Here is an 11,802-nt window from a genome sequence, read left to right as displayed (position 1 = left end):
ATCACATCGCGTAAGTGGAACTTAAGTAGGAGTGCTTGTTTAATGGATATTACAAAAAAATGTCACCTGAAGGGTAGTTCACCCCCTTGAGGGTGTGCAACATTGCTGAACAATATTGTGTTGTCACCGTCCTTATACAGAATACGTTTTTGCAAAGTTTCGTCGAAATCCCTCCACTGCTCCTACGAAAAATATTTAAAAACCCGATTTTTTGCTAAACTTTGGGGGGTTGTTTCACCCCTTAATTGTGGACCATTGCCGATATAAAAAATCACGTGTCTCTTAGATTTTTGTGTCCTTCAACATATATGAAACTCAATAAGATCGTGGTAAGGGGACTGCATACTTGTGTCTCTCTATATCCGCCCTGGAGGCCGTGTGTCCGAGGGAGATGGTCTATTTGATATGCTATCCGTCTCATAGAACAGGACAGACTTATGCGGCCGGGCTTCGGGCCCTGACCAATTATCGCTTCGCGTTGGCGTGGGCGGCACTGCTCGGCCGCGACCAGGGGCTCGAGGGGCGTGGCGTTCTCGTTTGCTCCTACGGGTCGCAATGGCCTCGTGCTTCCATTACCACTCTCAGAACTCCGGCCTCGGGCCTTCCACCCCTGCTGTGATGGTCTTGATGTTGGTTCCCCGATAACCGGATTATTGTCAATGTTTTCGTGCCGGCGATGAAGACTCTCTCTCTACCCCGGGCTGCGTTCTCGTCCCATCCGCAGCGGCGTTCTCCGTTGCTCTCTCGCGGATCTTATGCCTCCCGACGGCGTTCTCGCTTGTCGTCGTTCACCCTCGCGCCTTATCGCCCCTTCCTCCCGCGGCTCGCAAGGCGGATTGTCATTTTGTAGCGACCGCAATCAAGTAATTAACAGAGGGAATGGAGGATCAATTTCTCCACGAGTAATGTCGTCTCGAATTAACTGTGCCATCTAGTCGTAATGTTAACCCTTCGTTGTCCATATCTTTTTCGGACACGTTATTTAATTATTTGTATTTGTGTTGAAAATGCAAATAGATCATTTAATTTCATCTGTTTTTGCCAATGTGGCTATTTCGAGTTACGCGTGTTTTTTAACTTTTTCGAGAGTTGATTCAGAGATAGAACAAGTATCATTCTGATCGATTCTTTTCAAATATTCTCATTTCTTTGGGAGTATTTGATTTCAAACGGAAATAGATTCAAAGTCTATTTAAAAGTGGAAATCCATAATGATTTATTGCCCTTATTTCAAATACGACATGGATATGGTGATTTACGTTTATAAACAACTCGGATAAGAAAAGTCTTTCTTATGATTACGGGTGTTCATTTACATGCTCATTTAATGATTTGCAGATGTCCGTTTATTCAAGGAATTCGAAGAATAGTGTAGAACGTAAATATACCGGGTATTGCGACGGGATTCACCCTCTCGACCGTCAAATAGTCCTACGCCCGGTATCAAGTCCTGACCAGGGGTCGAGCCCGGTCTTCGGCTCTTCCGACGGCCCAATTTGTTTAGGGCGCCAGGTGCGCGCGCGCACCTCGGGCTGTCCGGAACCGGGTAGCCTGGAGCACAATGTCCCCGTCTGCTGGTCCTGGCCACCGGGTGTAGCCAACCGGCCACTCAACCCCGCGAGGACCTTACGCCCTTCGCGGCACGGCAGAGGCGGGGGGTTCGCCGCGGTACTCGTCGAGTGCGAAGATGTCCCTTCAGGCCCTACGGCTCGCGGCGGGAATTGCGGAAAAGGCAAAAGAAAAAGATCTGAAATGGCGGCAATAGGGGATCCCGACGAGATCGACTTTTATTAGCGCGCCGTTTCACCCGGGTCGCGTCCGATCACCTGACTGATCGTTACAAGGAAAAAGGGGCGCCCGTCGAACAGGACGGGCCCTTGGCGGGACGCAATAAATTACAATAAAATGAATCGCGATGTGATAAGGTACGGGGCTCGGAACAATAGGCGGGCGAGGGTCTCTTCCCGGCGTTCTTACGGAAATTAACCCCAATACGCGGCCCCGAACTCCTTCGGCCCGCGCGGACCGGAAGGTGCAGCCCGGCGCGAAAATGGCGGCTCAAACCCGGCCCGCCACGCGGTCGCCGGTCGGCCGTACTCCCCAAAACCCGGAGTGTCGGCACCCTCCGCCCGACGTCGGGATTCCGGCTCACAAACGGACTTTACACTTGGCACGAGGCGGACACGGAAAACGACGGAAATGACTCGCGGCACTATAGGCGGGATATAAAATAGCGCGACTTAAGAGGCCCCCTGGGCAGGTTCGGGCTCATCGGTCGTCGGTCGTTCTCGGACGGGACTTCCTCCAGCGGAAGGACGGCACAGCGGGTGCTCGGCGGGACGCTCCCTCCGGGACGGGACGACCACCGGCTACGACGGGTGTCGGGACGGGACGGTCCTTGTCGGGACGGTTAAGTGAACTGCTCCACTGTCCTCGGGAGGTCCTTCCGCGTGGCTGGTCCCCTTGGCAATGGCGGTGTCGTTGACCGGACTTCCGCTTCCCGCCTTGATGTTCTCCTAGCGGGCCCCGCCGGACCTAAGCCCGGGAGCCGACCTGCCCTCTGGCCCCGTCGAAGTGGGTCACTAGGCCGACTAATTAGGTTGGCCACAGACCGATGGCAACAGGTCCTCCTAATTGCGGGACGCGTCACGCGTTTCCCCGGAACCGGGCAATCGGCGGTACTCCTCAGCCGGCGCGCAGTGTCTCCGTACCTAAGGTCTTAATGCCACCTTTTCCCTTATTTTCTTACTTCCAGCCTTAACCTAATGATTACCAAGGGGACCCCTCCGCACTCCGGCCTTTCATACACCCCTTGTGACGGGTGGGGAAATTCACCACCATTCACAGTATTTCACCTAACTCTACCACCTTAAATATATCGCTTATTTTGTATGATAGAAAAAATCCGGGAGAGATAATATTCGGTTCGAAGGCGCCAATACGGTGATGGGCCGAATTTTGTTATCAAGGTCATTCTTTTGTCAAGATTTCAAGGTCATCGTATTTTTTTTTAACGGGACTGCATATTTCCACTACGACAGTCTTATAGCTTATAAAAAAACGAATCCCAGGAAGTGCAATATATTGACCTTCACGTGACCTTCTGCAAGAAAATTTTGAAATGTTTGTCAGTAACTTCAGGACGGTCAGGATAGGACGTGGTGCACGAATTTGTTGGCCAGCTCGATCGCCGGATCTTACGCCACTTGTATCTTTCTGTGGGTACATCTAAAAAGTAAAGTTTACAGTGATGATCCCACAACACCAGAATAACTTTATCAGCCTTACGGCTGGCCGCACCTGGAGGGAGTACCTCCCTATCGGCCCCCCCATTGCTGGGGGATCCCACAACACCAGAATACATGCGACAAAGGGTTCCCCATGAATGTAAATCAATTACTGTAGAACAGCTTAAAAGTGTACAGCAAGAACTTATTTTCCGCCTCCAAAAATGTATCCAGGTCCATGACGCACATTTTGAAAACCTTCTAAAATAAAGATTTAACTTAACCCTTTACGGACGAGAGGCGACTCTCAGTCGCCCGAAAGCCTTTATAATGGAAAAGTCTCGACCGCAAAGGGTTAAGACTGTTAAAATGAAATTGAAATTCCTTCATTTACAGTCCTCGAACGCGTACTGAAGTTACTGACAAACATTTCAACATTTTCTCGCTGAAGGTCACGTGAAGGTAAACATGTTGCACTTCCTTGGATTCGTTTTTTTATAAGCTATAAGAATGTGGTAATGATAATATGCAGTCCCATTAAAAAAAATACGATGACTGAAATCTCGAAAAAAAAAATTACCTTGATAACAAAATTCGGCCCATCACCGTATTGGCGCCGTCGAACAGAATATTTTCTCCCCATGATTTTTTCCTGTCATACAAAATAAGCGATATATTTAAGGTGGTCAAGTCAGGTGAAATACCCGGTATAAGAGACATTGAAATCACGAATTCGTTTCTATGTTCGAAAGTTGATGCATCGTAAATTTTCTACGGCATTTCACTATATATATATTTAGAAACTATTTTTTTTAAGCTAAGAATTATCTTCTATATCTATATTCTAACTTCGGTTCAGTAGATGGAACAATTGAATCACTAAGAAACTTGTTAACATTTAATAGAACATGTTTTATTATATTATTGAAAAAATTCTGTAAATTATCATTCAACAAAAACTACGTTAGGTGGGTCAGAGACGCTCCACAGTAATACTTAAATAATTTTCGTTAATGGTTTTTGTTTATAAATATTTATTTTCTTTAGAAAATTCATTCTGCCCCTCGAGCGATTCGAATTCCGCACTGCTCCCGCCGCTAGTACGCTGCGCGGCCGGAGAGGGCAGAGCGGACAGGAGGAAACCATCGACGGAGTCCAGCGTATGAAACCAGGGGGTAGCACACGATACGATCGCGCGACCCTGCCCGTGAGTAATCTCTCAACTCATCTCTGTTGCGTGCCTGTCTACTTAAAAGTTTAATGACAGGTGCGCGTTGGCAGCTGCGCGCGAGTCATTCTTGGAGAGTAGGTGATGTTCCCAATGTCTCATGATCTCAGTCAAATAATACGACGTACAGTTAAAGACTCCTATCAGTCTTTATTGTCCCGCGATTGTCGGCGATAGTTCTGAACTACAAAGGGTTCTCATCATTGAAATCAAAAGAATGGCAGATTGGAAATAAAGTCGGTCAGGAAGGATCAACGAAAACTGCCGCCGTCACGAGAAACAGTGAGTAGTAACGTACAGTCGTATAGCATTAAAGCAGCATATTGAATTTGCTTTTGACATTCTGGATTAATAAATTAGAAAGGTTAGGTTGAGCGACCTTTGTATATAACAAAGCAACCTTATTCGAAAACGGCATGTAGCGAAAGTTAACCTAGACACGGCCGAACAAACATATCGAAAGACCTTGCAATGTTGGAAGTCTGTTGATTACGTAGATAAATTTATCACGCTAACATATGAACGAGATAACTCATGATTTACATCTCAGGTATGAAGTTACTTAAGTGACGCACAGTTGATTTAAATGGATGTTTCCTTGTATATTTCATTTGAAGATTCGATTTACTTGTTTATTACTTAGTTATTAAGCTAAGTAAGGGTAAGATTTTCAATTCATTTATTTATTTAGGAAATAGTTGAGCCATGGCTTTCCCACCTTTGGTTAGTTCAACGCCACCACCTCTTGATATTTTTGAGGAATCTGATGACGATGAGTTTGGGGACTTTACAACTGGTGGAATTGATGGTATATGTGTGAAATACAGCTATGTTGTTTTTACAAAGAGGTTTTAATAAATTCTATATTTTTATTACTTCAGGATCGTCCGTAGCATCTGATTCCCCTGAAAAGCTTGTCACTCCTGTCAGGACTCCATTTTCTTCTCATGCTGCTTCACCTAAAGTAAATGGAATTACTGGATACTCTCTGCATTTAGATACTTCCAGCAAAGAAGAAAGCACTTTAACGCCTTCATTTACTGATGATGTTTTGATTGTGGAAAAGTCAAATGACACAGTGAGCCGTATAAAATTAGATAATAGGTCTAACAGCAGTAGCATAAACAATGATATGCAGCTAGATTTTGTAAAAGATAGCGAATTAAGTGAATCTGAGAATGACAGAGTGGAAAATGTTAAGAAAGAAACCAATAGTTCCAATCACATTTCTATTCATCAAGACTTAGATGCAGCGAGTTTCATTAACACCAATGTAGTTAGTAGTAACGATAGTAGCTTAGCAGGTAGCATAAAATCCAGGAGCGAACGTGAAGATTCCTTGAATAATTTAGAGATGAATGATGAACCAGAGCCACTTAGCTTGGTTTTGGATGATCCTTCAGATGTACCAGATGTACAGCGAAATCTTGATGATGATTTCTATGACTATACGCATTTTGAAGATACAGTGGGGATTATTAGTGTACACAACGATGATCCACGTCTTGACAATGATAACTATATGCAAAAAAAAAGCGAACTTTCATATAATTTGAATGAGACAAAAATTAATTGTGATTTAAAAGATTATGAAATGACACAGTACAATAATGTCTCCACAGAAAATGATTGTAGTAAAAGTGAAAAAGAATATCAAGATGAAACGGGACAAAATGTTTCAAATTTCATCATGTCAAAGTCAGACGATGGAAATAAACACACTTTTATGCCTAATTTTCAATTCGATCTAAATTTGGATACTGTATGCACTAATGAATTAACACAAAGCAAGAATGAAGAAGAACCATCTGTTATAAACACAAATAATTTCACTGACTCTGGTATAAAGTTTGACACAATTATGGAGCAAAAATCAAAGTCAGAATGTACATATGTAAATAGTATTTCAAAGGATGTGGATATTAGAAGTAGTTCTGATGGATCAGACAACTTTAGTTACTTTGAAGATATAAAGGATAAGGCGACTGCCAATTTAGTACAATCGTCTGTAGCATCCTCATGTTTAAAAGACAACAAAAGTGAAGAGTTCAGTGGTGCCTCTAACAGTAAAGTTTCTGAATTTGCAGAATTTACGACTAATATTATTCTACCTACAAATGCCAAATTAGATGAGATCAGTATCAATGATACAATCTCTACAATAAATCATAATGCTTTGAACAGCCAAATCTGTAATGATCATTTTGATATTTGGGAACATGAAGAAAATGCTTCAAACTCTAACAGAACAGGTAGTAACATTTTGCAAATCAAAAGTGAAGTTATCGCACCAGAAACCTATTCATCCTTCATTGAAAACACACTGCCACCAGATGGTTCTCCTTTTCTAATAAAAAAGGATGAATTTGCTGATTTCACAAGTTTTCCATTTTGTAATGAAATAACAAACGAGCGGTATATGGTAGTAAAGACTGCAGAAAATATTAATCATTTGAAGCACGTAGATAAGCAAAGCGAGCAGGATGATCAGTTGGAAGTTCAATTTAAGAGCGCCGTGCAACAAGATGACGAGTTTGGAGACTTTGCAGATTTTTCAAGTGAGTCAGCTGGTCTGGCTGTGGAATGGGCTCCAGATATGGAAGAACCTGAGTTAACTGTTGAATTTAGAGATAACGTTGAAGGAGATGATGATTTTGGTGATTTTGGTGATTTTGCGTCTTCAGTTGCTGTATTAGAAAGACCTCAAATTAGTTTGAGAGAATCGATAAGTCGAATAGAAAATAAGAATGTAAGTGTAGATCATCTTTCTCATTTCACTAGTTTGATGTTTTCATGTTCAGCATGCTTGCTTAATAATGCACGTTAACCCTTTTATTAAGGTGGATCGTAAACTCGTACTTTAATAATGAATAGATTCATCATCCCCACTGAATTAAGGCAACTTATTTTATGATCAAGAAGCCCTCTAATGATGTTTCAAAACCTTTCAGGCTGCTAATAAGATAGAGGATATTATAACAAATATGTTTCCCTCAGTTCCTGAAGTTATAGAAGCATATTTAAAACTCTTAATAGTTGAATCAGATAAGGTTTGGGATAGTTTGAAAAGTGTTGAGGAAACCAATGCTCTGACTTACCAATGGGCAAATAGTTCCAGTAATAATGTGCTCCTTAGTGCACTTGGGATTGATTCTCGTAATATCGTAAGCCAAAGTATCTTCAGTTTTAATTTTCATAAAATTTGAATTTCATAAGAAATGAAAGATCTGAGCTTAAAAGTGGTTGAATATTGAATAAATTAATAATTACGATTCAATATTTTTAGTTATTTGGACCAAGATGGAACCCTAACATTCCACGGTTTGCAGCAAATCTTGGTTTTTCACCTTTAGAACCTGTTAAAGCCTCTACTACAACTGAACTACAACCTTCAACTTCGTCCTCCACTTCAACAAAGCAGCAAAATTCTTCATCTTCAGAGGTAATACTTGAAATCATAATTAATATAAAATAAATGTATTGATTATAATAACTTTTTTGCAGGAGGTACCAGCAGCACAATTTGATTGGAATAGCTCAGGTCTGGTGAATCCTTTGGACTCCAGTAAGTAATGTCTCTCCTAGTCCTATAATATGCAATTATACAAATCTAATTCCTTTCACTAAATGCTATATGTAGTGCATTCTTATTGATCGAGGGTAGAAAGTACGATATACTTTCTCTTTAAGTACATTTTTTGTTGATGTTAAAAGTTCGTCTTACACGCTTCTTAACTCATGTATCTTGCTTTTTTTGTCTATTTGCTGTTGCCATTACATGTCATTGGGATATGGTATACACTTCGGAAGTGATTCAGTTATTCACATTATGTAATACAGGTGGTGGGCTCTCCGCTCTTCTACCATTGGATTTATTGTGTCCATTTGATCCTCTACTAACACCTCACTGCTCCACACATTCCGATTCCTACCATCATCACGCTGCTTGTTCAAGGAGCTCCATATATTACTGTAAGTCTGAATGCTAGAATTCCTTACCCTTATATGCCTCTGATATGTCGAAAATAACAAAGTACTACCTGCACAATGATTTTTAGGTTAATATCTCATTACATAATGTTATATGTTTGGATTCGTTAATATAATACTGTATTCAACAGATGCAATCGATGCAGTTTCCTCGCAGGACCACAGTTCTCAACATTCAAAAGTACATCGTTCTGCGGAGTCTTTACGTACTAGTCCGACTGAATCGCAGAAACAACACCCTTTAAAACACATTGAACCTTTACCTGGTCCAAGTACAGTGGAGTGGAGGAAGAAAATGGAATCAGTTGGTGGGGCAAAATCGAAAGTCTTATCGCAGAAACCTCAAAAAAGTGTTCCACAACATCATAGCAAACCATTCCCATCAAGCAATTCCTTTGGTAAACTTGAGTCTAGCAAGGCCGAATTAGCCAAATCTGAGGGAATGAAGCATGAGCATTACAGAAAATCTTCTCTTAATAAAAGGGAACATTTACAAAGTCCAGAACATGTGATTATGGATAGGTATGGAAGACCAATGACAGTCAGAGCGGAAACTATAAGGGTCCTTAAGCAGCTACCCGACTTATCTTTCTTAAGTGCGAGAACTTTGCTACACAATCCCGATAAAAAGCAAATTGTTCAAGACTTGGGTGCAATGATAAATCGGAAAATGCCTGGCTGAGTAACATCGGTCTGAATGCGCGTTTGAAAGGGTACACATTGCGAAAAAGAATTGGATATATCTTCTAAGGACGACGTTTCTATCAATATCTGTACATTTACAAAAAGACAAAACCGACTCCTACTACCTTTCAAACCTGTGTTCAGACCAGTCTCTGATTCGCCACTGTTCTTCTGATTCAAAGTGACAATGGACGAATGCATTGCTTAACGGCAATGAACGTTACAATACTGAAGATATTACAATCGCTTTATGTGCTAAGCAATGCACCACACATTCCGAAATATATGCATATTAGGGTGTATCAAAGAATTCAGTCCCTTCTTCGATCACCTTGTTGAGAATTAGTTTTTTCAACAATTCCTTAATACCCTGGATTTTTCTATTAAAAAATAACATACGCCTATTTATTTCAATAATTATATATACAGTTTAAAGGAAGGAAATTTTATATAATGTATCATCTTTTTGACACGCCCTGGTACGTATATGTATGTATAATTACTTGTGATGTTGCATAATATGAAACGCGAATATTTGTTTCTGTTAAGTTTTGGTAATGTTAAGTTTAGGCAGGGCATTTTAGAGTCTTGTAAAATTAACAAGGCATTAAGTACTCAAATTTGGCCATTTTCTAGTCTCTATGAATTTGCTCAGCTGAGTGAAACATATCGCATATTATTGGTTAATTACTTAAACGAGATTCATTTTTAATTTTAAAGGTTAGTCTAACAAACTTATATGTAAAGCCCAAGAATGTAGGGGAAACGATAAATAGTGATATGTGCTTAGCAAAAGGAAAAATCAACGATGAAAGAGTATTTTCCAGAGTTTAAGGTAGGAATGGATTTCGTACAATTCCTCACCTTTTTCTTGTCGCGTAATAACTTGTTTCAAGAGTATTTTAGCTTCCTGAATAGCAAACGTTGCAATTCAACTCAATGAACAGTCAAGTCATTCGCTCTTGTTCAAGAATAAATACTTAACATAAATTGATTACTAATGACAAGTCAATTACTTTAGATTGACTCGACTATACCGGGAATTAATCCTTATAACGTAAACGTTCGGTTAAGCAATTTACGAGATCCAAGTCATACTTTTAATCTGCAACTTAAATTTCCATACAAAGAGCATATGTACTTCAATATGACATAAACTGTTCTTACGATGGTTATTAGACTAGGATTTGTCGGATGCGATCGTTATGTTCATTATTTATTAACAATAATGTAATATATTTTATGTAAAATATTGTGGATATTAATAGATAAATAATGTTCAACGAGAAGATGCGATTTCTTTTATAAATTGATGGAGTATTAAACAAGATTATNATCCCCATGGATCCGTAACGAAAAGGCAAATGGCTACTGGGGAACCATGAGAGATTTTATGTAAAATATTGTGGATATTAATAGATAAATAATGTTCAACGAGAAGATGCGATTTCTTTTATAAATTGATGGAGTATTAAACAAGATTATGAGTTCTAGAAATTTAAATATCAGGAAATTCGGTAGAGTTTCGTGCCAAATAATAGTGCATGCATTCTACTGAAATTATAATAAACAAGACACTCGCCAGTGTAGCCCGTTTTTTACAATCAAATTACAAATTAAGTTTGGCACTATCGACGAATTCTGACGTCTTTTAGAAGCCCATTGGGATAGTCCAAAGCGTGCTTAACAGGAATTACTCCAACTTTGAAAAGTTTGAGAAATATTCCACCCAGAGGTGAGCGGGGAGATGTTTCACGCCATTGTTAAAAAGTGAGGGGGATATTACGGTTTCCGTGGCGCCAAGGTTTAACAGTTGATTATGATTGTGTTTGATATGAACAAACATCATCATAAAGGAAAAGTTGATATCTTAATTAGTTTGTGAGATATTAATTATTTTCTTTGATTTTAGATATTGTAATTTTTAAAAATATCTCGAATACTGTGCGAGATACAATAATGTGTGATTCCCTATAAAAAAGGAGATATGCATTTTTATAGTATCTCGCATAGTTTTGTAGATATATTGAATTTAGTTGAAAATGTCTATTGACACAACAAATAACGTCAATTTTTTCGAAGAAATTTGTAAGATACCGGTGAACAACATACAATATTTTTTGTAGGGAATATAATTTTCTATATAACTGCTTCTATGTATTTTTTGTTGTATTCGTCGTAGATTTAGAGATATTGCGAGTCGAATTTCGAAGGAACGTGTACTTTGCAAATTTTAAAATCTTGATGCCTTCTTTTGGGGGTTTCCGTCGCGTCAAAGTTTGACAATTATTACTTACAAATTTTTGCATGGAAAACATGAATTTAAATATAGAAAGATAATATCTTATTCTAATATTTTATTTTTTATAAATAATTAAGAGTTAGATCGATATAATAGTTAATGGCCCTGCAAAATTTGGGGTTCAGGGGCGAAGCCCCCCAGAAAAAAAATGATCTCGTTTTCATCATCAAAAAATCGAAATAAAAAATATCTAAATACAAAAAATATAGTAGTTTTCGTCAGAACTGTTTTTCAAAGTTCGGTCCGGCCGATTTTTTCGTTTCCATGCCCCTTAGGTTTTAGAAATTATTGTCTGACGAATATAGTCATCTGGTTTGTAGTTTAGGTTAGTCGCGAGAGAGGGCTGGGGGACGAAGGCCCCCCATCCACGT

At 39.8% G+C, this 11,802-nt stretch overlaps 1 protein-coding gene across 4 annotated transcripts; it reads left to right on the top strand.

The window, feature by feature from the left end:
* The first annotated feature begins 4,498 nt into the window (after positions 1–4,498).
* LOC105702617 (aftiphilin) lies at positions 4,499–10,418 on the top strand. 4 transcript variants are annotated; one of them, XM_012430310.2, is made up of 9 exons: positions 4,499–4,737; positions 4,878–5,005; positions 5,147–5,263; positions 5,337–7,204; positions 7,407–7,619; positions 7,742–7,897; positions 7,960–8,020; positions 8,296–8,427; positions 8,577–10,418. In XM_012430310.2, exons 3-9 carry the CDS (start codon positions 5,161–5,163, stop codon positions 9,125–9,127), a joined length of 3,084 nt encoding a protein of 1,027 aa, XP_012285733.1. In that variant the 5' UTR covers positions 4,499–4,737; positions 4,878–5,005; positions 5,147–5,160; the 3' UTR covers positions 9,128–10,418. The 4 variants fall into 4 exon arrangements, with proteins under 4 accessions (XP_012285733.1, XP_012285730.1, XP_012285732.1 ...); XM_012430307.2 differs by having other exon boundaries at positions 4,816–5,005; XM_012430309.2 differs by lacking the exon at positions 4,878–5,005.
* Positions 10,419–11,802: the final 1,384 nt, after the last annotated feature.

This window comes from Orussus abietinus, unplaced genomic scaffold (genome assembly GCF_000612105.2).
Source record: "Orussus abietinus isolate OABI.00-Male unplaced genomic scaffold, Oabi_2.0 scaffold893, whole genome shotgun sequence".
Classification (NCBI taxonomy): Eukaryota; Metazoa; Arthropoda; class Insecta; order Hymenoptera; family Orussidae; genus Orussus; species Orussus abietinus.
Note: the sequence above shows the minus strand (reverse complement) of the source record. Positions and strands in the feature narration are given on the sequence as shown.

What these genes read in the sequence shown, in the direction of transcription:
- LOC105702617 (XM_012430309.2), top strand. Translation starts at nt 5,161, where the DNA reads ATGGCTTTCCCACCTTTGGTTAGTTCAACGCCACCACCTCTTGATATT. An exon ending in TACAACTGGTGGAATTGATG is followed by an intron (nt 5,264 to 5,336) that starts GTATATGTGTGA and finishes TTATTACTTCAG; the next exon opens with GATCGTCCGTAGCATCTGAT. An exon ending in AAGGAGCTCCATATATTACT is followed by an intron (nt 8,428 to 8,576) that starts GTAAGTCTGAAT and finishes TGTATTCAACAG; the next exon opens with ATGCAATCGATGCAGTTTCC.